The sequence below is a fragment of the Oncorhynchus keta genome, chromosome 6, assembly GCF_023373465.1.
Source record: "Oncorhynchus keta strain PuntledgeMale-10-30-2019 chromosome 6, Oket_V2, whole genome shotgun sequence".
NCBI lineage: Eukaryota > Metazoa > Chordata > Actinopteri > Salmoniformes > Salmonidae > Oncorhynchus > Oncorhynchus keta.
In genome coordinates this window covers 11,585,497-11,612,647 of record NC_068426.1, presented here as the reverse complement: position 1 = coordinate 11,612,647, position 27,151 = coordinate 11,585,497, and the positions used below count along the sequence as shown (strand labels likewise).

The 27,151-nt window shown below is 50.9% G+C and overlaps 1 protein-coding gene across 8 annotated transcripts in view; it reads left to right on the top strand.

Annotated features, from left to right (window-relative positions):
- The window catches only part of camk2a (calcium/calmodulin-dependent protein kinase II alpha), a 133,884-nt gene extending 107,914 nt beyond the window's left edge, over positions 1–25,970 (top strand). Inside the window, exons 13-19 of one of the 8 annotated variants that reach the window (XM_052520670.1) lie at positions 6,145–6,182; positions 11,344–11,376; positions 11,882–11,930; positions 17,263–17,338; positions 20,338–20,432; positions 21,501–21,729; positions 22,529–25,970. In XM_052520670.1, coding sequence (XP_052376630.1) covers positions 6,145–6,182; positions 11,344–11,376; positions 11,882–11,930; positions 17,263–17,338; positions 20,338–20,432; positions 21,501–21,729; positions 22,529–22,532 — 524 coding nt within the window. In that variant the 3' untranslated portion in view covers positions 22,533–25,970. Of the gene's footprint in view, positions 1–6,144; positions 6,183–11,343; positions 11,377–11,881; positions 11,931–17,262; positions 17,339–20,337; positions 20,433–21,500; positions 21,743–22,457 lie in introns of all 8 variants that reach the window. The other 7 variants (XM_052520664.1, XM_052520666.1, XM_052520668.1 and 4 more) reach the window with 7 other exon arrangements.
- Positions 25,971–27,151: the final 1,181 nt, after the last annotated feature.

Sequence of the window (27,151 nt, the reverse complement as noted above, 5' to 3'; positions counted from 1 at the left end):
ATGGACAAGGAAAATAATAGCTTTTTCATCTTTAAATGGGCAGGCACTCATAACAATCGGGAATAGACACCCCCACCCCATATCCCCACCCGCCAGGGAATCTTGTCCGAAAGCCAAGCCCCATAAGACTAACCCTGGAGGATCGTAAAACCATCTCAGCACCTCTAAGCACCACCATTCATCTTTCATTTTCCGCTCTCCACTCTTGGTCTTTCTTTACTCTTCAGATAGCCATGGAAAACCACAGTCCGCAGATATACAGCAAGGTTACAGCCTTATGCCTATTTATAAAGTCCTCACTGTTCAGATAGTATGGCTGGAGCCAAATCTGCCCTTTCAGCTTTTAATGGTTGTTTTCCTAATCCGATTGACTCCTATTATGCTTGGGTGGGTCAGAAGTGCTGTGTACCCGCTGGTTCAGGGCCATATTCACTTTTAAAATGATTAGAGTAGAGAAAGATGATCCCAAGCCAGGGCTTGGGGTTCCCAGAGCCAGTCCATTGCAGACCAGGGGGACCCCCATCGGCATATAGCCACAGTCCCAGCAGCAGGGGAGAGTGGGGTCACGGAGCCAGGGGTCTGGGGGGCCAGGGGGGCTAGGAATCAGGTTTACAACCCAGCTGACAATAGGCCATGCTCCACACGGCCCTCCACACGGACCCCTCGTCATGTTGAAGAAAATAAAGTGAGCTTAGAGACCAGGAGGAAGAGAAGACGTGAAGATGATAGGTAGAAGGATGGATAACAAACTCTAGGAGAACAACAGGACGTGGTGTACTGTACGGGTCATAGCCAAACTGATTGAGCAGGGTTGGAATGTGCCCATTCTTTCTCCCTAACTCAAGTGCTCCTCTATCTGGGATCCCTCTCACCCACCGGCCAGCCTCTGTAGCAGAGCCTAGTCTGGATCTCTCTCACCCACCGGCCAGCCTCTGTAGCAGAGCCCAGTCTGGATCTCTCTCACCCACCGGCAAGCCTCTGTAGCAGAGCAGTCTGAACCTCTCTCACCCACCGGCCAGCCTCTGTGGCAGAGCAGTCTGAACCTCTCTCACCCACCGGCCAGCCTCCGTAGCAGAGCAGTCTGAACCTCTCTCACCCACCGGCCAGCCTCTGTAGCAGAGCCCAGTCTGGACCTCTCTCACCCACCGGCCAGCCTCCGTAGCAGAGCCCAGTCTGAACCTCTCTCACCCACCGGCCAGCCTCTGTAGCAGAGCCCAGTTTGGACCTCTCTCACCCACCGGCCAGCCTCTGTGGCAGAGCAGTCTGGACCTCTCTCACCCACCGGCCAGCCTCTGTAGCAGAGCCCAGTCTGGACCTCTCTCACCCACCGGCCAGCCTCTGTGGCAGAGCAGTCTGAACCTCTCTCACCCACCGGCCAGCCTCTGTAGCAGAGCAGTCTGAACCTCTCTCACCCACCGGCCAGCCTCTGTAGCAGAGCCCAGTCTGGACCTCTCTCACCCACCGGCCAGCCTCTGTGGCAGAGTAGTCTGGACCTCTCAGTCTGGACCTCTCACCCACCGGCACCGGCCAGCCTCTGTAGCAGAGCAGTCTGAACCTCCTCACCCACCGGCCAGCCTCTGTAGCAGAGCAGTCTGAACCTCTCTCACCCACCGGCCAGCCTCCGTAGCAGAGCAGTCTGAACCTCTCTCACCCACCGGCCAGCCTCTGTAGCAGAGCAGTCTGAACCTCTCTCACCCACCGGCCAGCCTCTGTAGCAGAGCAGTCTGAACCTCTCTCACCCACCGGCCAGCCTCTGTAGCAGAGCAGTCTGGACCTCTCTCACCCACCGGCCAGCCTCTGTAGCAGAGCAGTCTGGATCTCTCTCACCCACCGGCCAGCCTCCGTAGCAGAGCAGTCTGAACCTCTCTCACCCACCGGCCAGCCTCTGTAGCAGAGCAGTCTGGACCTCTCTCACCCACCGGCCAGCCTCTGTAGCAGAGCAGTCTGAACCTCTCTCACCCACCGGCCAGCCTCCGTAGCAGAGCAGTCTGGACCTCTCTCACCCACCGGCCAGCCTCTGTAGCAGAGCAGTCTGGACCTCTCTCACCCACCGGCCAGCCTCTGTAGCAGAGCAGTCTGAACCTCTCTCACCCACCGGCCAGCCTCTGTAGCAGAGCAGTCTGGACCTCTCTCACCCACCGGCCAGCCTCTGTAGCAGAGCAGTCTGAACCTCTCTCACCCACCGGCCAGCCTCTGTAGCAGAGCCCAGTCTGGATCTCTCTCACCCACCGGCCAGCCTCCGTAGCAGAGCAGTCTGAACCTCTCTCACCCACCGGCCAGCCTCTGTAGCAGAGCAGTCTGGACCTCTCTCACCCACCGGCCAGCCTCTGTAGCAGAGCAGTCTGGACCTCTCTCACCCACCGGCCAGCCTCTGTAGCAGAGCAGTCTGAACCTCTCTCACCCACCGGCCAGCCTCCGTAGCAGAGCAGTCTGAACCTCTCTCACCCACCGGCCAGCCTCTGTAGCAGAGCCCAGTCTGGACCTCTCTCACCCACCGGCCAGCCTCTGTAGCAGAGCAGTCTGAACCTCTCTCACCCACCGGCCAGCCTCTGTAGCAGAGCAGTCTGGACCTCTCTCACCCACCGGCCAGCCTCTGTAGCAGAGCAGTCTGAACCTCTCTCACCCACCGGCCAGCCTCTGTAGCAGAGCAGTCTGGACCTCTCTCACCCACCGGCCAGCCTCTGTAGCAGAGCAGTCTGGACCTCTCTCACCCACCGGCCAGCCTCTGTAGCAGAGCAGTCTGAACCTCTCTCACCCACCGGCCAGCCTCTGTAGCAGAGCAGTCTGAACCTCTCTCACCCACCGGCCAGCCTCTGTAGCAGAGCCCAGTCTGGACCTCTCTCACCCACCGGCCAGCCTCTGTAGCAGAGCAGTCTGAACCTCTCTCACCCACCGGCCAGCCTCTGTAGCAGAGCAGTCTGGACCTCTCTCACCCACCGGCCAGCCTCTGTAGCAGAGCAGTCTGGACCTCTCTCACCCACCGAACCATTGGGAATTTGAATTTTTCTTAGTCTATGGTGCTTAATTTCCCTAAAAACTCTTGTTTGACCAGTTGAATGACCTGAGAGAATCTTCAACAAGCCGCTGGGTTTGGATACTCCTAGTGACTCTTCGGCAATATGACCGTCTCATTGAGTTTTTGATCAGTGGAGAACAGGAAGAGGGCTTGATTTGAATACAATATGATATTTTGTTTCCCAGGAGACTTATGGATCAGGTTTTCTAAAATGTTCTTCTACCTCTTTCCATTTGACTGAGACTTTTGGCCTTGCCCTTCGCACTCCTCTTTTCATTTGACTGAGACTGTTGTCCATGCCCTTCGCCCTCCTCTTTTCATTTGACTGAGAGTGTTGGCCATGCCCTTCGCCCTCCTCTTTTCATTTGACTGAGACTGTTGTCCATGCTCTTCGCCCTCCTCTTTTCATTTGACTGAGAGTGTTGGCCATGCCCTTCACCCTCCTCTTTTCATTTGACTGAGACTGTTGGCCTTTGCCCTTCTCTTTCCATTTGACTGAGACTGTTGGCCATGCCCTTCGCCCTCCTCTTTTCATTTGACTGAGACTGTTGGCCATGCCCTTCGCCCTCCTCTTTTCATTTGACTGAGACTGTTGGCCATGCCCTTCGCCCTCCTCTTTTCATTTGACTGAGACTGTTGGCCATGCCCTTCGCCCTCCTCTTTTCATTTGACTGAGAGTGTTGGCCATGCCCTTCGCCCTCCTCTTTTCATTTGACTGAGACTGTTGGCCATGCCCTTCGCCCTCCTCTTTTCATTTGACTGAGACTGTTGGCCATGCCCTTCGCCCTCCTCTTTTCATTTGACTGAGAGTGTTGGCCATGCCCTTCGCCCTCCTCTTTTCATTTGACTGAGACTGTTGGCCATGCCCTTCACCCTCCTCTTTTCATTTGACTGAGAGTGTTGGCCATGCCCTTCGCCCTCCTCTTTTCATTTGACTGAGACTGTTGTCCATGCCCTTCGCCCTCCTCTTTTCATTTGACTGAGAGTGTTGGCCATGCCCTTTGCCCTCCTCTTTTCATTTGACTGAGACTGTTGGCCTTTGCCCTTCTCTTTCCATTTGACGGAGACTGTTGTCCATGCCCTTCGCCCTCCTCTTTACATTTGACTGAGAGTGTTGGCCATGCCCTTCGCCCTCCTCTTTTCATTTGACTGAGACTGTTGGCCTTTTCCCATCTTCTTTTCATTTGACTGAGACTGTTGGCCTTCGCCCTCCTCTTTCCATTTGACTGAGACTGTTGTCCATGCCCTTTGCCCTCCTCTTTTCATTTGACTGAGACTGTTGTCCATGCCCTTCGCCCTCCTCTTTTCATTTGCCTGAGACTGTTGTCCATGCCCTTCGCCCTCCTCTTTTCATTTGACTGAGAGTGTTGGCCATGCCCTTCGCCCTCCTCTTTTCATTTGACTGAGACTGTTGGCCTTTGCCCTCCTCTTTTCATTTGACTGAGACTGTTGCCCTTCGCCCTCCTCTTTTCATTTGACTGAGACTGTTGGCCTTTCGCCCTCCTCTTCTCATTTGACTGAGACTGTTGGCCATGCCCTTTGCCCTCCTCTTTCCATTTGACTGAGACTGTTGTCCATGCCCTTCGCCCTCCTCTTTCGATTTGACTGAGACTGTTGGCCTTTCGCCCTCCTCTTCTCATTTGACTGAGACTGTTGTCCATGCCCTTTGCCCTCCTCTTTCCATTTGACTGAGACTGTTGTCCATGCCCTTCGCCCTCCTCTTTCGATTTGACTGAGACTGTTGGCCTTTCGCCCTCCTCTTTTCATTTCACTGAGAGTGTTGGCCATGCCCTTCGCCCTCCTCTTTTCATTTGACTGAGATTGTTGGCCATGCCCTTTGCCCTCCTCTTTCCATTTGACTGAGACTGTTGCCCTTTGCCCTCCTCTTTTCATTTGACTGAGACTGTTGGCCATGCCCTTTGCCCTCCTCTTTTTATTTGACTGAGACTGTTGTCCATGCCCTTCGCCCTCCTCTTTCCATTTGACTGAGACTGTTGGCCATGCCCTTTGCCCTCCTCTTTTCATTTGACTGAGACTGTTGGCCTTCGCCCTCCTCTTTTCATTTGACTGAGACTGTTGGCCTTTGCCCTTCTCTTTCCATTTGACTGAGACTGTTGGCCATGCCCTTTGCCCTCCTCTTTTCATTTGACTGAGACTGTTGGCCTTCGCCCTCCTCTTTTCATTTGACTGAGACTGTTGGCCTTTGCCCTCCTCTTTTCATTTGACTGAGACTGTTGGCCTTTGCCCTCCTCTTTTCATTTGACTGAGACTGTTGGCCTTCGCCCTCCTCTTTCCATTTGACTGAGACTGTTGTCCATGCCCTTTGCCCTCCTCTTTTCATTTGACTGAGACTGTTGTCCATGCCCTTCGCCCTCCTCTTTTCATTTGACTGAGACTGTTGGCCATGGCCTTTGCCCTCCTCTTTCCATTTGACTGAGACTGTTGGCCTTCGCCCTCCTCTTTCCATTTGACTGAGACTGTTGGCCTTTGCCCTCCTCTTTTCACTTGACTGAGACTGTTGCCCTTCGCCCTCCTCTTTTCATTTGACTGAGACTGTTGGCCTTTGCCCTCCTCTTTCCATTTGACTGAGACTGTTGGCCTTCGCCCTCCTCTTTTCATTTGACTGAGACTGTTGGCCTTCGCCCTTCTCTTTTCATTTGACTGAGACTGTTGGCCTTCGCCCTCCTCTTTTCATTTGACTGAGACTGTTGGCCTTCACCCTCCTCTTTTCATTTCACTGAGAGTGTTGGCCATGCCCTTCGCCCTCCTCTTTTCATTTCACTGAGAGTGTTGGCCATGCCCTTTGCCCCCCTCTTTCAATTTGACTGAGACTGTTGGCCTTTCACCCTCCTCTTTTCATTTCACTGAGAGTGTTGGCCATGCCCTTCGCCCTCCTCTTTTCATTTGACTGAGACTGTTGGCCATGCCCTTCGCCCTCCTCTTTTCATTTGACTGAGAGTGTTGGCCATGCCCTTCGCCCTCCTCTTTTCATTTGACTGAGACTGTTGGCCATGCCCTTCGCCCTCTTCTTTTCATTTGACTGAGACTGTTGGCCATGCCCTTCACCCTCGTCTTTTGGGCGTTAGTGCCCTTTTTCATCATCCTGTTTCTCTTTGTGTCCCACGCAGGAGGTAACAAGGCCAACAAGAAGACTGATGGTGTGAAGGTAGGGCTCCAGCTCCACAGGGTTCTCTTCTCACCGTGGAGTAAGCCTGGCCTGGAGGACGACTTTTGGGGTATATTACACCCGCTGTCCATAAAACATGATTTAAAAATGTGGCCGTTATTCAACATGTTGTGAAAGTTGAAAGCTATTTTCACCTTCTCTGCAAAACTGAATAAATCAAACATGCTCTTTGAAAAGGTAACTTCACAGATCCAAGTAGTCAATGGGATTGTGGGAGTTTCAATGTCTGCTCCATTCTCTCTGAACACACCGGCTGGCCCCACCCAAAGCGTGTCCTCCAGTCCAGTCCAGTTCCAGGACAGTACTATGAGATATGTATCTAATGGGATTAGTGCTTTGACAGTTAATCTGTATCAAAGCCAGTAGGAGAGTCTGTCTCTTTATTTGTGTTGTTTGTGAATGTTCCACTATTATAAGTGTGTTTCTGTAAGTTAGTCTGTGTGAGTTACTATATACGTGTATCAGGGATAGGCTCCACTGGTGGTACTCCCACAGTTCCCGCTGGGGCCTTAAGGAGCAGCCGTTCCAGTCCAGGGTGTCTGATACTGGGATTAGTGGAGCATGCTGCTGACCATACAGCCCTGCCAGCTCTGCCTTATCAAAGACATTCCTCCCTGACCACAGCCCTGCCAGCTCTGCCTTATCAAAGACATTCCTCCCTGACCACAGCCTTGCCAACTCTGCCTTATCAAAGACATTCCTCCCTGACCACAGCCCTGCCAGCTCTGCCTTATCAAAGACATTCCTCCCTGACCACAGCCCTGCCAGCTCTGCCTTATCAAAGACATTCCTCCCTGACCACAGCCCAGCCAACTCTGCCTTATCAGAGGTTTCCTACACTACACACCGCCACACCACCACAACCGCCACACCACCACAACCACTGCCACAAGGGCCAGACCTCCACAACTGTCATACCACCACAAACGCCACACCCTGCCACAACTGCTACAATTACCACACCCTGCCACAACCACCACAACCGCCTTATCAACTGTCACAACCCTCCAACTCTGCCTTATCAAAGACATTCGCCACAAGGGCCACACCGCCACAACCGTCACACCACCACAACCGCCTTATCAACTGTCACCACAGCCTTGCACACTGCCATCAAAGATATTCCTCCCTGACACAGGCCACACCGCCACAACGTCACACCGCCACAACCTGTCAAAGACACCACCACCCCAGCGACAACCGCCACAACCCCACAACCGCCACAACCTGCCACAACTGCAACAACCTGCCTTATCACACCACCACAATCGCCACAACCACCACAACCGTCACACCTCCCTGCCACAACCGCCACACCGCCACAACCGCCAGAACCGTCCACACTACCTGCAACCTCCACACACTGCCACTCTGGTCACACCGCCACAACCGCCACAACCCTCCCTGCCACAACCGCCACACCGCCACACCGCCACACCGCCACAACCGCCACAACCCTGCCAGCACCACGACAACAAGGGCCACACTGCCACAACCACCACAACCGCCTTATCACACCTCCCTGACCACAGCCGCCAGAACCGTCAAAGACACTACCACAACCTCCACAACTGCCACTAGGGTCACAGCCGCCACTATGGTGACAACCCTCCCTGCCACAACCGCCACAACCGTCACACCACCACAACAAGGGCCACACCGCCACAACCGTCCGCCACACCACCACACCACCACAACCGCCACACCACCACAACCACACCGCCACAACTGGCCACACCGCCACAACGTCACACTGCCACAACCGTCACACCGCCACACCGCCACAACCGTCACACCGTCACACCGCTACATCACCACCCCAACCACAACCACCACACCGCCACAACCACCACAAGCATCACGCCACCACAACCGCCACACCGCCACAACCGCCACAACTGCCACAACCGTCACACCACCACAACAAGGGCCACAACCACCACAACCACCACAACCGTCACACCGCCACAACCGCCAGAACCGTCACACTACCACAACCTCCACAACTGCCACTTGGGTCACACCGCCACAACCGCCACAACCGCCACAACCGCCACACCGCCACAACCGTCACACCGCCACAACCGCCACAACCGCCACACTGCCACAACTGCCACACCACCACAACCGCCACAGCGCCACAACCACCACACCGCTCACCAACCAGACTGCTCACAGAGGTGTCTTGGGGAGATGACAAAGGCAGCGTTAGCAACACGAACCCCAAACACACACACACACACACACACATCCTGAGCCTCAAACCCACATACATGTCCTCCCTCTGCAGCATAGAGGTGTCCCCCTCCTCCCTCCGCAGCATGGTGTCCCTCTCCTCCCTCCGCTGCATGGAGGTGTCCCTCTCCTCCCTCCGTAGCATGGAGGTGTCCCTCTCCTCCCTCCGCTGCATGGAGGTGTCCCTCTCACCACCACCGCAGCATGGAGGTGTCCCTCTCCTCCCTCCGCTGCATGGAGGTGTCCTCTCCTCCCTCCGCTGCATGGAGGTGTCCCACTCCTCCCTCCGCAGCATGGAGGTGTCCCTCTCCTCCCTCCGCTGCATGGAGGTGTCCCTCTCCTCCCTCCGCTGCATGGAGGTGTCCCTCTCCTCCTCCGCTGCATGGAGGTGTCCCTCTCCTCCCTCCGCAGCATGGAGGTGTCCCTCTCCTCCCTCCGCTGCATGGAGGTGTCCCTCTCCTCCCTCCGTAACATGGAGGTGTCCCTCTCCTCCCTCCGCTGCATGGAGGTGTCCCTCTCCTCCCTCCGTAACATGGAGGTGTCCCTCTCCTCCCTCCGCTGCATGGAGGTGTCCCTCTCCTCCCTCCGTAACATGGAGGTGTCCCTCTCCTCCCTCCGTAACATGGAGGTGTCCCTCTCCTCCCTCCACAGCATAGAGGTGTCCCTCTCCTCCCTCCGCTGCATGGAGGTGTCCCTCTCCTCCCTCCGCTGCATGGAGGTGTCCCTCTCCTCCCTCCGTAGCATGGAGGTGTCCCTCTCCTCCCTCCGCTGCATGAGGTGTCCCTCTCCTCCCTCCGCTGCATGGAGGTGTCCCTCTCCTCCCTCCGTAACATGGAGGTGTCCCTCTCCTCCCTCCGCTGCATAGAGGTGTCCCCCTCCTCCCTCCGCAGCATGGTGTCCCTCTCCTCCCTCCGCTGCATGGAGGTGTCCCTCTCCTCCCTCCGCAGCATGGAGGTGTCCCTCTCCTCCCTCCGCTGCATGGAGGTGTGCCTCTCCTCCCTCCGCAGCATGGAGGTGTCCCTCTCCTCCCTCCGTAACATGGAGGTGTCCCTCTCCTCCCTCCGTAACATGGAGGTGTCCCTCTCCTCCCTCCGCAGCATGGAGGTGTCCCTCTCCTCCCTCCGCTGCATGGAGGTGTGCCTCTCCTCCCTCCGCAGCATGGAGGTGTCCCTCTCCTCCCTCCGTAACATGGAGGTGTCCCTCTCCTCCCTCCGCTGCATGGAGGTGTCCCTCTCCTCCCTCCGCAGCATGGAGGTGTCCCTCTCCTCCCTCCGCTGCATGGAGGTGTCCCTCTCCTCCCTCCGCAGCATGGAGGTGTCCCTCTCCTCCCTCCGCAGCATGGAGGTGTCCCTCTCCTCCCTCCGCTGCATGGAGGTGTCCCTCTCCTCCCTCCGCAGCATGGAGGTGTCCCTCTCCTCCCTCCGCAGCATGGAGGTGTCCCTCTCCTCCCTCCGTAACATGGAGGTGTCCCTCTCCTCCCTCCGCAACATGGAGGTGTCCCTCTCCTCCCTCCGCTGCATGGAGGTGTCCCTCTCCTCCCTCCGCAGCATAGAGGTGTCCCTCTCCTCCCTCCCTCCGCAGCATGGAGGTGTCCCTCTCCTCCCTCCGTAGCATGGAGGTGTGCCTCTCCTCCCTCCGCAGCATGGAGGTGTCCCTCTCCTCCCTCCGTAGCATGGAGGTGTCCCTCTCCTCCCTCCGTAGCATGGAGGTGTCCCTCTCCTCCCTCCGTAGCATGGAGGTGTCCCTCTCCTCCCTCCGCAGCATGGAGGTGTCCCTCTCCTCCCTCCGCAGCATGGTGTCCCTCTCCTCCCTCCGTAACATGGAGGTGTCCCTCTCCTCCCTCCGCAGCATAGAGGTGTCCCTCTCCTCCCTCCGCTGCATGGAGGTGTCCCTCTCCTCCCTCCGCAGCATGGAGGTGTCCCTCTCCTCCCTCCGCAGCATGGAGGTGTCCCTCTCCTCCCTCCGCAGCATGGAGGTGTCCCTCTCCTCCCTCCGCTGCATGGAGGTGTCCCTCTCCTCCCTCCGCAGCATGGAGGTGTCCCTCTCCTCCCTCCGTAACATGGAGGTGTCCCTCTCCTCCCTCCGCAGCATGGAGGTGTCCCTCTCCTCCCTCCGCTGCATGGAGGTGTCCCTCTCCTCCCTCCGCAGCATAGAGGTGTCCCTCTCCTCCCTCCGCTCCGCAGCATGGAGGTGTCCCTCTCCTCCCTCCGTAACATGGAGGTGTCCCTCTCCTCCCTCCGCAGCATGGAGGTGTCCCTCTCCTCCCTCCGTAGCATGGAGGTGTCCCTCTCCTCCCTCCGCAGCATGGAGGTGTCCCTCTCCTCCCTCCGTAGCATGGAGGTGTCCCTCTCCTCCCTCCACAGCATGAAGGTGTCCCTCTCCTCCCTCCACAGCATGGAGGTGTCCTCTCCTCCCTCCGCAGCATGGAGGTGTCCCTCTCCTCCCTCCGTAGCATGGAGGTGTCCCTCTCCTCCATCCGTAGCATGGAGGTGTGCCTCTCCTCCCTCCGTAGCATGGAGGTGTCCCTCTGCTCCCTCCGCAGCATAGAGGTGTCCCTCTCCTCCCTCCGCAGCATGGAGGTGTCCCTCTCCTCCCTCCGCAGCATGGAGGTGTCCCTCTTCTCCCTCTGCAGCATGGAGGTGTCCCCCTCCTCCCTCCGTAACATGGAGGTGTCCCCCTCCTCCCTCCGTAACATGGAGGTGTCCCTCTCCTCCCTCTGCAGCATGGAGGTGTCCCTCTTCTCCCTCTGCAGCCTAGAGGTGTCCCCCTCCTCCCTCCGTAACATGGAGGTGTCCCTCTCCTCCCTCTGCAGCATGGAGGTGTCCCTCTTCTCCCTCTGTTGCTCCCTGGCGTCTCCATCTCATCCTGTGTGTTCCTGTCTAACCTCTTCTCATTTCTCTTCCAGAAAAGGAAGTCCAGTTCCAGCGTCCAGCTGATGGTGAGTGTGATATTCCCCACCCTCTTGACCACGCCTCTTGGCCACGCCTCTCGGCCACTCCTCTCGGCTTTCCACCTAACAGGGAAAGTGATAATAGCTTTAAAAAATCCAAACGAACCAATGAACAAGCGAATAAAGCTGTCATTCAAAATGGAGCTGGACTTTCTTTTTGTTTTTGTGTGTGACCATCCCATCTCTAATGTTGCCAAATCCCGATGCTTTTTGATATGCTCTTGGGGGTTCATTGTGGGGGTAACACATCTCTCCTTCTCTAGGTGTTTCCCTCCCTCCCATATCTCACCCTACTCCTAACCAGCTGGACCTCAGAAATAACCAAACAGCCCGTTCTCTCTCTCTCTTAAAGGTGCAGACAGGAAGGCAGCTGTCTGTCTGTTGGAGGTGTGTGTTGTGTTGACCCGGCTCTTCCACTTCCTGGTGTGGAGAGAATACCACTTTCTATGATTGAGTGTGAATCTCTGAACCCGTCTGTGTGTGTCGTTTCTAGGAATCCTCTGAAAGCACCAACACCACTATTGAGGACGAAGACACCAGAGGTAAGGTTCTCCCCTCCTCTCACCTCTCATCGCCTCACCACTAGCAGTCTGAACATGTTAATAGGACAGGGCTGTCAGGGGGAATATAGCTCTGCTAAACTAAACAGATATCCTACAGGGGTCATATATGTTGCACACACTCACATATTAAGCAGTTGAGATGTGGCTTTCTCTGGCTCAGGAAGTGATACTCGATAATGCTAAAAATAACCCTAAAACCAGCACAACACTGCTGTGGATAGGTTCACTCTTACTTCAGTTACAGTCCATTTACATGACTGACAACCGAACAGAGGGGGAGAACAGATTGACAATCTCTGCCTTATGTTTTTCGAGAAGGGTCTACCATGACGATTGGCTACTGTGAAAACATTTCAGTTAATAAAGCAATGCAAATAGCTGCTGTATGGAATTCTATTTAATAGCTTGACTGAGGCAGTACTCTCATGAATGAATACGGGTAAGTCAGTTCTATAAAGCTGGTGGTGGAGTTGCATTGCTGTTGCTTATGCCAGTCTGAGCATCCGTGTTCTATGGAATTGGAATAAATAGATAGGTGGAGAGTGGGCGATGCAGAGACACTGTGTAGGTGGAGAGTGGGCGATGCAGAGACACTGTGTAGGTGGAGAGTGGGCGATGCAGAGACACTGTGTAGGTGGAGAGTGGGCGATGCAGTGACACTGTGTAGGTGGAGAGTGGGCGATGCAGAGACACTGTGTAGGTGGAGAGTGGGCGATGCAGAGACACTGTGTAGGTGGAGAGTGGGCGATGCAGAGACGCTGTGTAGGTGGAGAGTGGGCGATGCAGAGACGCTGTGTAGGTGGAGAGTGGGCGATGCAGAGACACTGTGTAGGTGGAGAGTGGGCGATGTGTGTATGTGGAGAGTGGGCGATGCAGAGACACTGCTGTGTATGTGGAGAGTGGGCGATGCAGAGACACTGTGTAGGTGGAGAGTGGGCGATGCAGAGACACTGTGTAGGTGGAGAGTGGGCGATGCAGAGACACTGTGTAGGTGGAGAGTGGGCGATGCAGAGACACTGTGTAGGTGGAGAGTGGGCGTGTAGGTGCAGAGACACTGTGTAGGTGGAGAGTGGGCGATGCAGAGACTGTGTAGGTGGAGAGTGGGCAATGTGTAGGTGGAGAGTGGGCAGAGAGACACTGTGTGGAGGTGGAGAGTGGGCGATGCAGAGACACTGTGTAGGTGGAGAGTGGGCGATGCAGAGACACTGTGTAGGTGGAGAGTGGGCGATGCAGAGACACTGTGTAGGTGGAGAGTGGGCGACACTGCAGAGACGCTGTGTAGGTGGAGAGTGGGCGATGCAGAGACACTGTGTAGGTGGAGAGTGGGCGATGCAGAGACACTGTGTAGGTGGAGAGTGGGCGCTGTGTAGGTGGAGAGTGGGCGATGCAGAGACACTGTGTAGGTGGAGAGTGGGCGATGCAGAGACGCTGTGTAGGTGGAGAGTGGGCGATGCAGAGACGCTGTGTAGGTGGAGAGTGGGCGATGCAGAGACACTGTGTAGGTGGAGAGTGGGCAATGCAGAGACACTGTGTATGTGGAGAGTGGGCGATGCAGAGACGCTGTGTATGTGGAGAGTGGGCGATGCAGAGACACTGTGTAGGTGGAGAGTGGGCGATGCAGAGACACTGTGTAGGTGGAGAGTGGGCGATGCAGAGACACTGTGTAGGTGGAGAGTGGGCGATGCAGAGACACTGTGTAGGTGGAGAGTGGGCGATGCAGAGACACTGTGTAGGTGGAGAGTGGGCGATGCAGAGACTGTGTAGGTGGAGAGTGGGCGATGCAGAGACACTGTGTAGGTGGAGAGTGGGCGATGCAGAGACACTGTGTAGGTGGAGAGTGGGCGATGCAGAGACACTGTGTAGGTGGAGAGTGGGCGATGCAGAGACACTGTGTAGGTGGAGAGTGGGCGATGCAGAGACACTGCTGTGTAGGTGGAGAGTGGGCGATGCAGAGACTGTGTGGTGGAGGTGGAGAGTGGGCGGAGAGTGCAGAGACGCTGTGTATGTGGAGAGTGGGCGATGCAGAGACACTGTGGAGAGGTGGGCGATGCAGAGACACTGTGTAGGTGGAGAGTGGGCGATGCAGAGACACTGTGTAGGTGGAGAGTGGGCGATGCAGAGACACTGTGTAGGTGGAGAGTGGGCGATGCAGAGACACTGTGTAGGTGGAGAGTGGGCGATGCAGAGACACTGTGTAGGTGGAGAGTGGGCGATGCAGAGACACTGTGTAGGTGGAGAGTGGGAGATGCAGAGAAACTGTGTAGGTGGAGAGTGGGAGATGCAGAGACACTGTGTAGGTGGAGAGTGGGCGATGCAGAGACACTGTGTAGGTGGAGAGTGGGCGATGCAGAGACACTGTGTAGGTGGAGAGTGGGCGATGCAGAGACACTGTGTAGGTGGAGAGTGGGCGATGCAGAGACACTGTGTATGTGGAGAGTGGGCGCAGAGACACTGCAGAGACACTGTGGTGGAGGTGGAGGTGGAGTGGGCGATGCAGAGACACTGTGTAGGTGGAGAGTGGGCGATGCAGAGACACTGTGTAGGTGGAGAGTGGGCGAGAGCAGAGGTGGACAGAGACACTGTGTAGGTGGAGAGACACTGTGGCGATGCAGAGACACTGTGTAGGTGGAGAGTGGGCGAGACACTGCAGAGAAACTGTGTAGGTGGAGAGTGGGCGATGCAGAGACGCTGTGTAGGTGGAGAGTGGGAGATGCAGAGAAACTGTGTAGGTGGAGAGTGGGCGATGCAGAGACACTGTGTAGGTGGAGAGTGGGCGATGCAGAGACACTGTGTAGGTGGAGAGTGGGAGATGGGAGATGCAGAGACAACTGTGTAGGTGGAGAGTGGGCGATGCAGAGACACTGTGTAGGTGGAGAGTGGGCGATGCAGAGAAACTGTGTAGGTGGAGAGTGGGCGATGCAGAGACACTGTAGAGAGAGAGAGAGAGAGAGAGAGAGAGAGAGAGAGAGAGAGAGAGAGAGAGAGAGAGAGAGAGAGAGAGAGAGAGAGAGAGAGAGAGAGAGAGAGAGAGAGAGAGAGAGAGAGAGAGAGAGAGAGAGAGAGAGAGAGAGAGAGAGAGAGAGAGAGAGAGATGAAAGACTTCCTGAAGTGCATGACAAGGGATATAAACATGTGTACCAGATAATTTTCTAGCTATGACAGTCAATCACTGGCATAGTCTCGAATAGCTACTGTATGTCAAATATCATCTGCATTCTACTGATTTCTAGGTAGTTTGAATTCTCCCAGTTCTGTATTTACTGAAGAGAAAGAGGGAGTTAGGAGGACAAACTGTGAGGATGTAACCCTCTGTGAGCGTCCCCTCTTCACCATATGCAAGGCACGACCTTGCTTTCCCAACTCTGAGCTGCAACCCAGAGCTGGTGGGAGTGAAGCTCTCTCTGCTGGCACAGTGCATCTCTCAGCGTGGGCAGAGAACAGCCCCCTCACACTCAACAAAGCACTGAGAGGCAGCAGGCAGACACACACACACACAAACAGACAACACACACACATGCACACATCCCAGGTCTGTACAAAAGGTCTACAAAGCTAAATATAAACTGTTGCTATACAGCAGGAACAACTCATTTATTTATTCCAGTGCCAGGAATACTGCAGTCCTACAGTCCTACAGTCCTAGTCCTGCAGTCCTACAGTCCTACAGTCCTACAGTCCTACAGTCCTACAGTCCTACAGTCCTAGTCCTGCAGTCCTACAGTCCTACAGTCCTACAGTCCTACAGTCCTACAGTCCTAGTCCTGCAGTCCTACAGTCCTACAGTCCTACAGTCCTACAGTCCTAGTCCTGCAGTCCTACAGTCCTGCAGTCCTACAGTCCTACAGTCCTACAGTCCTACAGTCCTACAGTCCTAGTCCTGCAGTCCTACAGTCCTACAGTCCTACAGTCCTACAGTCCTAGTCCTGCAGTCCTACAGTCCTACAGTCCTACAGTCCTACAGTCCTAGTCCTACAGTCCTACAGTCCTAGTCCTACAGTCCTACAGTCCTAGTCCTACAGTCCTACAGTCCTAGTCCTACAGTCCTACAGTCCTAGTCCTACAGTCCTACAGTCCTAGTCCTGCAGTCCTACAGTCCTACAGTCCTACAGTCCTAGTCCTACAGTCCTACAGTCCTAGTCCTACAGTCCTACAGTCCTAGTCCTACAGTCCTACAGTCCTAGTCCTGCAGTCCTACAGTCCTACAGTCCTACAGTCCTACAGTCCTAGTCCTACAGTCCTACAGTCCTAGTCCTACAGTCCTACAGTCCTAGTCCTACAGTCCTACAGTCCTAGTCCTGCAGTCCTACAGTCCTACAGTCCTATTCATCATGGTGCTTGTTGTCAGCAGTTCTCAGTATAGAGCTGCGTGCCAGAACGGTGTGTCAGAATGGTGTCAGAATGGTGTGTCAGAGTTGTGTGTCAGAATGGTGTCAGAGCTGTGTGCCAGAATGGTGTCAGAGCTGTGTGCCAGAACGGTGTGTCAGAACGGTGTGTCAGAACGGTGTGTCAGTGCTGTGTGTCAGAACGATGTGTTAGAGCTGTGTGTCAAAACGGTGTGCCAGAACGGTGTGTCAGAACGGTGTGTCAGTGCTGTGTGTCAGAACGATGTGTTAGAGCTGTGTGTCAGAACGGTGTGTCAGTGCTGTGTGTCAGAACGGTGTGTCAGAGCTGTGTGTCAGTGCTGTGTGTCAAAACGGTGTGTCAGAGCTGTGTGTCAGAACGGTGTGTCAGAGCTGTGTGTCAGTGCTGTGTGTCAGAACCGTGTGTCAGTGCTGTGTGTCAGAACGGTGTGTCAGAGCAGTGTGTCAGAACGGTGTGTCAGAGCTGTGTGTCAGTGCTGTGTGTCAGAACGGTGTGTCAGAGCTGTGTGTCAGAACGGTGTGTCAGAGCTGTGTGTCAGTGCTGTGTGTCAGAACGGTGTGTCAGTGCTGTGTGTCAGAACGGTGTGTCAGAGCTGTGTGTCAGAACGGTGTGTCAGAGCTGTGTGTCAAAACGGTGTGTCAGAGCTGTGTGTCAGAGCTGTGTGTCAGAACGGTGTGTCAGAGCTGTGTGTCAAAACGGTGTGTCAGAGCTGTGTGTCAAAACGGTGTGTCAGAGCTGTGTGTCAGAGCGGTGTGTCAGAACGGTGTGTCAGAACGGTGTGTCAGAACGGTGTGTCAGAACGGTGTGTCAGAACGGTGTGTCAGAACGGTGTGTCAGAACGGTGTGTCAGAACGATGTGTCAGAACGGTGTGTCAGAACGGTGTGTCAGAACGGTGTGTCAGAACGGTGTGTCAGAACGATGTGTCAGAACGGTGTGTCTATGTTTCAGTGAGGAAACAGGAGATCATCAAGGTAACAGAGCAGCTCATAGAAGCCATCAGCAATGGAGACTTTGAGAGCTACACGTAAGTAAACAGACCACATACTGCACCCATTCACTCACTGTTCACTCACTGTTCACTCACTCTTCACTCACTGTTCACTCACTGTTCACTCACTGTTCACTCACAGTTGAAGACATGTTGAATAATAATGACTATATAATAGATCAAGCACTATATAGTCAAAATGTGTCAAATATGTACATTGAAAACACAATGTTAAAAGCACTCTGTGTGTGTAATTAGTTCCACCCCTTTTTTTCGGGGTAAGATGCCAAAAATAATAATTTGTAGTTGAACTAACATATGAGACAAATTGAGCAAACGCATCATTTTTAATATACAGTATTTTTGCCTATGTTTTCTCATGTTGGAGTTAAGTTTGGCTCAACTAAAAATCTTAAGTTCAGGTCACAAAAGTTGAGTAAACAAAACAACAGGCTGTGGAACCAGTTACTTAATAATAATTAGTTGAAGCAACTCGATGGGTGTTTAAAAAAACAAGTGTTAGCTATTCAAAAAGTTCAGTCCTATAAGGCCATATCAAGGCTGAGAAAATATCTGCTTTATTGAGAACCTACCTCACACATTTCTGGGAGCCTAGTATTTTTTATTTGAGGTGAAGTGCGACATGTAAACACTCCAAACATATTGAGCAACACTGGATATTTCTTTGTGTGTTACTATTACTCGTTACTGTAGCCTATGCTATTAAATCAACTGTAGAATCAATCCACAATGGACTAGGACTAGAACATTCCGTGCCCCTAGCCGAATTGGAGTTGATGACAACGCAAAGATCGTCAATAACCTACAGAGCTGGAGACAAGCACATCCATGCAATGCCTTGAATGGCCAGTGAGTGACCAAGCCCTCGTCACACGTACAACTTGTTTATTCATCAAAACCCAGCCCTTTCACGGCACCGCCAGCTATTGCACTCATAATAACGGCTGTGAAAATAGCTCAAATATTTCGGACACACCCCTGGACCTATAGCACTACCTCCAGCGCTTAGATTTACCATAAGTTACGTTTGTTAAAATAGATCCCTCTGTGTGAACCATATGAATAACAAGGCCATTGTATTTCATTCAACTCTAGCTGATGCAGCTCTGAGTAAACAGTAAATGTCTATATCCCAATAGCCTATCTGAAGTGTTTGAGTAGTGTGACCCTCCCACAAGCCCACTACACCGTGACAGATATATTCCTATTCAGCAGCAGTTTGCCTCCAGACTTAGCATCCTGAGGGGAGTAACAACACCCCAGCCTGTCCGTCACTTGTCTGTCACATCTTGGAGCATCTGTTCAAATCCAAGAGAGTAAAATTCCCATCCAGGGAGGGATCGTTTTTGCTGTGGTTGTTATAGTTCCACAGTCATGATAACGCTGTCTGCCAATTACAAAGGCCTGGAAAGAATCTGCTCCCTGCACGCTCAACCCTTTTACAACCATTCAGCGATCTGCCATGGACACGCAAAACACTGACATTTTTCCACAGTATCGAGTCACATGTGCCAAAATACTACGTGAGCAGTAATACCCCGTGGAGGGTCAGCCTCGTCGCTTCACTGAAGCATTCCAAAGAGCAGTAATACTGCGTGGAGGGTCAGCCTCGTCGCTTCACTGAAACATTCCAAAGAGCAGTAACACTGCATTGGAGGGTCAGCCTCGTCGCTTCACTGAAACATTCCAACGAGCAGTAATACTGCGTGGAGGGTCAGCCTCGTCGCTTCACTGAAGCATTCCAAAGAGCAGTAACACTGCATGGAGGGTCAGCCTCGTCGCTTCACTGAAACATTCCAAAGAGCAGTAACACTGCATGGAGGGTCAGCCTCGTCGCTTCACTGAAGCATTCCAAAGAGCAGTAATACTGCGTGGAGGGTCAGCCTCGTCGCTTCACTGAAGCATTCCAAAGAGCAGTAATACCCCGTGGAGGGTCAGCCTCGTCGCTTCACTGAAACATTCCAAAGAGCAGTAATACTGCGTGGAGGGTCAGCCTCGTCGCTTCACTGAAGCATTCCAAAGAGCAGTAATACTGCGTGGAGGGTCAGCCTCGTCGCTTCACTGAAGCATTCCAAAGAGCAGTAATACCCCGTGGAGGGTCAGCCTCGTCGCTTCACTGAAACATTCCAAAGAGCAGTAATACCCCGTGGAGGGTCAGTCTCGTCGCTTCACTGAAACATTCCAAAGAGCAGTAATACTGCGTGGAGGGTCAGCCTCGTCGCTTCACTGAAGCATTCCAAAGAGCAGTAATACTGCGTGGAGGGTCAGCCTCGTCGCTTCACTGAAGCATTCCAAAGAGCAGTAATACCCCGTGGAGGGTCAGCCTCGTCGCTTCACTGAAACATTCCAAAGAGCAGTAACACTGCGTGGAGGGTCAGCCTCGTCGCTTCACTGAAACATTCCAAAGAGCAGTAACACTGCATGGAGGGTCAGCCTCGTCGCTTCACTGAAACATTCCAAAGAGCAGTAATACTGCGTGGAGGGTCAGCCTCGTCGCTTCACTGAAACATTCCAAAGAGCAGTAATACTGCGTGGAGGGTCAGCCTCGTCGCTTCACTGAAGCATTCCAAAGAGCAGTAATACTGCGTGGAGGGTCAGCCTCGTCGCTTCACTGAAACATTCCAAAGAGCAGTAATACTGCGTGGAGGGTCAGCCTCGTCGCTTCACTGAAACATTCCAAAGAGCAGTAATACTGCGTGGAGGGTCAGCCTCGTCGCTTCACTGAAACATTCCAAAGAGCAGTAATACTGCGTGGAGGGTCAGCCTCGTCGCTTCACTGAAACATTCCAAAGAGCAGTAATACCCCGTGGAGGGTCAGCCTCGTCGCTTCACTGAAACATTCCAAAGAGCAGAAGGGAAGATAACCCATGCTCTTTTTCTCTCCTGTTGTCTCACTGTCTTCATCCCTGACTCATATATGTCTGCTTCTCTGTCTCTCTCTCACTCTCTCTCATGATCTCTCTCTCTCTCTCTCTCTCTCTCTCTCTCTCTCTCTCTCTCTCTCCCCCCTATAGTAAAATGTGTGACCCCAGTGTGACAGCGTTTGAGCCAGAAGCTCTGGGTAATCTGGTGGAAGGCCTGGACTTCCATCGCTTCTACTTTGAGAACTGTAAGTTGCATTGCTCTCTCCTTGCCTCCCTCCCTCCTACTATATCAATTTCAAAATTCAAATTTTACATTATACACAGACAGTTTCAAGCTACAGGAAACCTGTGTTGAATTGTTTGGGATATATCATCAAATCCCAGAGCTGTACACAGACAGGAGGGCTGCAAATCTCTTGCTATACAGCACTAACAACTCATTTACACTCCCAGTGAAGGGGGTGTATCCATATTATACACACTATAGTATAATTAAGCAATAGGGCACGAGGGGGTGTGGTATATGGACAACATACCACGACTAAGGGCTGTTCTTCCTAGATACAGCCCTTAGCCGTGGTATATTGGCCATATACCACAAACCCCCCAGAGATGCCATATTGCTATTATAAACTGGTTACCAATGTAAGTAAGACAGTAAAAATAAAATGTTTTGTCATACCTGTGGTATACGGTCTGATATACTACAGCTGTCAGCCAATCAGCATTCAGGGCTTTTTTGGAATATGCTTTAATAGTCGTTTATATGTGCTCATAAGCTCTAGCTTATGATTTCCATAATAGGTGACAAAATGTAATTTCTATTTCGTGAGATGTGGTTAGGATTACAGGAAGTTGTGGAGAACAGAACCTTGGGGCCATTATCTGTAAGTGAATGTAGTGTTCATTAGCTCCTACAGTGGCTGCAGACTGAATGCTTTTGGCTCATTGTGATGAGTAATGGATGAACCTGCTCCACTCTAATCCTCTCTTATCAGCCACTGTTCTCCCAGCGAGAGGAAACAGCTCCAATGAGCCTGATTGGACTGATTGGGAAAATGACAGAGCAAGGAAGAGAGAAAGAGAGGAAGAGAGAAATTAAAGAGAGAAATGGAGGGAAACATAACGAGAGTGAAATGAATTAACCCTCTCAAGTATTAATTCTGTAAAGCATTGGTAAAGGAACAGCATCATCATCAGTGAGAGAGACTATGGATTACCTAGTCATAAACCAGTGTGATAACTCCTGCAGTCATAGAATGACTGATTCATTGACTGACTGTTGTCTTGTGTGTATGTTACTCCTCCCCCAGTGTGGTCTAAGAACAGTAAGCCTGTCCACACCACCATCCTGAACCCCCACATCCACCTTATCGGGGAGGAAGCTGCCTGCATCGCCTATATCCGCATCACCCAGTACATCGACACCAACGGCATGCCCCGCACCGCCCAGTCTGAGGAGACACGCATCTGGCACCGCCGTGACGGCAAGTGGCAGATAGTCCACTTCCACCGCTCTGGATCACCCTCCGCCATCACCAAGTAAGCCAGTGTGGTGAGTGGATCCTCACCTCTCCTCTACTGTCTATACTGGAAACACTCAGCTGGTGGGAGATGTAGCTATTTAATATAGGTCTGCTATCTGGTGGGGGATGTAGCTATTTAATATAGGCCTGCCATCTGGTGGGGGATGTAGCTATTTAATATAGGTCTGCTATCTGGTGGGGGATGTAGCTATTTAATATAGGCCTGCTATCTGGTGGGGGATGTAGCTATTTAATATAGGCCTGCCATCTGGTGGGGGATGTAGCTATTTAATATAGGCCTGCTATCTTGTGGGAGATGTAGCTATTTAATATAGGCCTGCTATCTGGTGGGGGATGTAGCAATTTAATATAGGCCTGCCATCTAGTGGGAGATGTAGCTATTTAATATAGGCCTGACATCTAGTGGGAGATGTAGCTATTTAATATAGGCCTGCTATCTAGTGGGAGATGTAGCTATTCAATATAGGCCTGCCATCTAGAGGGAGATGTAGCTATTCAATATAGGCCTGCTATCTAGTGGGAGATGTAGCTATTCAATATAGGCCTGCCATCTAGAGGGAGATGTAGCTATTCAATATAGGCCTGCCATCTAGTGGGAGATGAAGCTATTTAATATAGGCCTGCTATCTAGTGGGAGATGTAGCTATTTCACGGAGGCCTGCTTGTACTCAATGCCAGAGATTCTGTAGCTGTACAGTCATAGGCTTCTGTAATAAGGGTCAGTTTTCTCTTATTCCCTACTATTTGTTGTTGAATGAGGTCAGGCAATCTCTCGTCTTCCCCTCTGACCCCAGCTGAGCTCTAGAGCAGGAGGGTTTGAGTGAGACGTCTGTCTGAGTGACACCGGTGGGTTACCAGCCGGCTTCATGGGGACACAGAGGGACTCCCACTGACCGGCCTGAGGAACCACGAGCCCGCCCGCCCGCACGCCACATCTCATCTCTTTACTTGAAATCAGTTTATGTCTCCTCTCATATCCGTCACAAGCAAATCACATCACAGGCTCACACTATGTCACGCTCTCATGTATGTATTGTTTATGCTGTGTGTGTCAGGAACATTTTAGCCTTGTTATGCTGTCTCTCTGCTCGTTCTTCTCTGACCTTCTTGGTTCTTGTCATACTACAGTACTTGGCAGAGTCACAATTAGTACAAATGGATCTATGAGTAGGATTCAATCTGTAAAATATAGCCGAGGTAAGTAGGGATACTGAGTGTGCTGATTTTTTATAATCCCCACAAAATTTGTGAACTAGGCCTTTATTACTCCTGTTTGCAGAGCAGAGAAATCCCCCTCCCCTCAATAAAAATGATCCTCAGCCACACCCCTCACCCCCCTAAACATCTTCCCCCGGCTCTAAAGCGCTCGCAGTAATCGGCACCTACAGTTTTCCTTACACTTAAATGTTTTTATTCAACAATGCTCCCTCAACAATGCTCCCTCAACAATGCTCCCTCAACAATGCTCCCTTAACAATGCTCCCTCAACAATGCTCCCTCAACAATGCTCCCTCAACAATGCTCCCTCAACAATGCAGTATATTAATATTTAATAATAACATTAAAAGTCCAGTCAGAAATAACAAGTGATAGTAATAGTAAGATAAATATGTACATAATAGAACATAATACTGTACGTAGGAGAGCATCATAGCACTTCTTTAGGTTCTTCCAATGAGGACTGAGGGTATATACCATATATCTTCCTCACTTTTTATTGTTGTCAATACAAACCCCCTCTCGCTTGTTTAGAGCAGTTGAATTTACTTGCAGCGGACAGTGTAAACTACAGTATTCTGCCTACTTCAGAGTAAGAAGCAATTTAAAAAGACCATTAACACTGCCCCAGGATTTTCTGCAATAAGTTAGATTGGTGTTTTTATACTAAATAGCGTGTTCTTCTGATAAATATTTGTTGTGGATTTAAAAATGACAATTCATTTTAGAGACTTTGTTTTATTGATGTCCCATTCCCTCTATTCCGTCACTCTCCAGTGTTAATATCACTGTTTATTGCATGCAAGTATATACATGAGCTTTGGATCTCTCTGCTTGTGTTTCTATTTCTCAAATCTGTCAAATGTGATATTTCAGATGTACTCTCAGAGATGTATAAATACTTGTATCTTTTTACTGTTCGAAGAATGTCAAAACGGGACAAAAAAGAACATGACATTGCCTCTTAACTGCAGTATGTGTTTCCCTGTGTGTTAACAATAAATGCCTCACAGAATATTTGATTGTGCGTTGAAAAACTGCCAGATATGAATTTGATTGAAACAAAACGTGTTTACTATTGGCAGTTCAACACAGATTTATATCAAACTTTGTACTGTAAAGCAATTTGTGAAAAATATGCTGAATACGACAAACAAATGTTTTCCTAAAAAATATTTGATAGAAAAGGATAAAAGAAGAACCACAACAGCCAAATCCTCTAGAACTGATTGTACAGATTGTATACTTGTTTTATACAGTAGTTTAGTATTTTAGTTTGAATGGCCAGGCCTACAGCCTACTGCTTTAAAACAGCATAAGAACTTCCATCACACTGCTGCTCTGATGTTGCTGTTTCTGTCCTGGCACCATTGAACGGAGCACATTGAGGACCTTATGGTACTGTATAGGAGCACATTGAGGACCTTATGGTACTGTATAGGAGCACATTGAGGACCTTATGGTACTGTATAGGAGCACATTGAGGACCTTATGGTACTGTATAGGAGCACATTGAGGACCTTATGGTACTGTATAGGAGCACATTGAGGACCTTATGGTACTGTATAGGAGCACATTGAGGACCTTATGGTACTGTATAGGAGCACATTGAGGACCTTATGGTACTGTATAGGAGCACATTGAGGACCTTATGGTACTGTATAGGAGCACATTGAGGACCTTATGGTACTGTATAGGAGCACATTGAGGACCTTATGGTACTGTATAGGAGCACATTGAGGACCTTATGGTACTGTATAGGAGCACATTGAGGACCTTATGGTACTGTATAGGAGCACATTGAGGACCTTATGGTACTGTATAGGAGCACATTGAGGACCTTATGGTACTGTATAGGAGCACATTGAGGACCTTATGGTACTGTATAGGAGCACATTGAGGACCTTATGGTACTGTATAGGAGCACATTGAGGACCTTATGGTACTGTATAGGAGCACATTGAGGACCTTATGGTACTGTATAGGAGCACATTGAGGACCTTATGGTACTGTATAGGAGCACATTGAGGACCTTATGGTACTGTATAGGAGCACATTGAGGACCTTATGGTACTGTATAGGAGCACATTGAGGACCTTATGGTACTGTATAGGAGCACATTGAGGACCTTATGGTACTGTATAGGAGCACATTGAGGACCTTATGGTACTGTATAGGAGCACATTGAGGACCTTATGGTACTGTATAGGAGCACATTGAGGACCTTATGGTACTGTATAGGAGCACATTGAGGACCTTATGGTACTGTATAGGAGCACATTGAGGACCTTATGGTACTGTATAGGAGCACATTGAGGACCTTATGGTACTGTATAGGAGCACATTGAGGACCTTATGGTACTGTATAGGAGCACATTGAGGACCTTATGGTACTGTATAGGAGCACATTGAGGACCTTATGGTACTGTATAGGAGCACATTGAGGACCTTATGGTACTGTATAGGAGCACATTGAGGACCTTATGGTACTGTATAGGAGCACATTGAGGACCTTATGGTACTGTATAGGAGCACATTGAGGACCTTATGGTACTGTATAGGAGCACATTGAGGACCTTATGGTACTGTATAGGAGCACATTGAGGACCTTATGGTACTGTATAGGAGTTGTTGTAGGATTTATGTTATTCTGGATATGAGACGCTTTCTTTATATTATTCTGGATATGAGACGCTTTCTTTATATTATTCTGGATATGTGACGCTTTCTTTATATTATTCTGGATATGAGATGCTTTCTTTATATTATTCTGGATATGTGGCTCTTTATTTCTTTATGTTATTCTGGATATGTGAAGCGTTCTTTTTATTCTAGACATTTTATTATTCTGGATATATGCTTTCTTTCCTTTGAAGCATGCGAGTTTGTAATGTGCTCGAAGTTAGTGTGTCTGTTTTTGAAAATTATTTTCTGAAGGGTCAAAGTCATCATTTGCAATTGTTATGTAATATATTGTGAATGTGGGTCTGTAAATAAAAACATTATAATGATAAGGTATTCCACATTTTTTTGTAATATTTTTCTGTATTTTTTATTTTATTTGACCTTTATTTAACTAGGCAATCAATCAAATGTATTTATGAAACCTTTTTTACATCAGCCCATGTCACATGGTGCTGTACAGAAACCCAGCCTAAACCACCGAACCAGCATGCAGTGAAGATGTAGAAGCACGGTGGCTAGGAAAAACTCCCTAGAAAGGCCAGAACCTAGGAAGAAACGTAGACAGGAACCAGGCTATGAGGGGTGGCCAGTGCTCTTCTGGCTGTGCCGGGTGGAGATTATAACAGAACATGGCCAAGATGTTCAAACGTTCATAGATGACCAGCAGGGTCAGATAATAATAATCACAGTGGTTGTAGAGGGCAACAGGTCTTCAGACTTAGCAACAGCAGGTGCGGTAGAGAGAGAGTCCAAAACAGCAGGTCCGGCACAAGGTGGCTCGTCCAGTGAACAGGTCAGGGTTTCATAGCTACAGGCAGAATAGTTTAAAATGGATCAGCAGCATGACCAGGTGGACTGGGGACAAAAAGGGGTCATCAGGCCAGGTAGTCCTGAGCCATGGTCCTATGGCTCAGGTCCTCCGACAGAAGAGAGAATGAGAGAGAAAAAGAGAGAGAATCAGAGAAAAAGAGAGAGAGCAAGAATTAGAGGGAGCATATTTAAATTCACACAGGACACCGGATGAGACAGGAGAAATACTCCAGATACAGTGCCTTGCGAAAGTATTCGGCCCCCTTGAACTTTGCGACCTTTTGCCACATTTCAGGCTTCAAACATAAAGATATAAAACTGTATTTTTTTGTGAAGAATCAACAAGTGGGACACAATCATGAAGTGGAACAACATTTATTGGATATTTCAAACTTTTTTAACAAATCAAAAACAGAAAAATTGGGCGTGCAAACTTATTCAGCCCCCTTAAGTTAATACTTTGTAGCGCCACCTTTTGCTGCGATTACAGCTGTAAGTCGCTTGGGGTATGTCTCTATCAGTTTTGCACATCGAGAGACTGACATTTTTTCCCATTCCTCCTTGCAAAACAGCTCGAGCTCAGTGAGGTTGGATGGAGAGTATTTGTGAACAGCAGTTTACAGTTCTTTCCACAGATTCTCGATTGGATTCAGTTCTGGACTTTGACTTGGCCATTCTAACACTTGGATATGTTTATTTTTGAA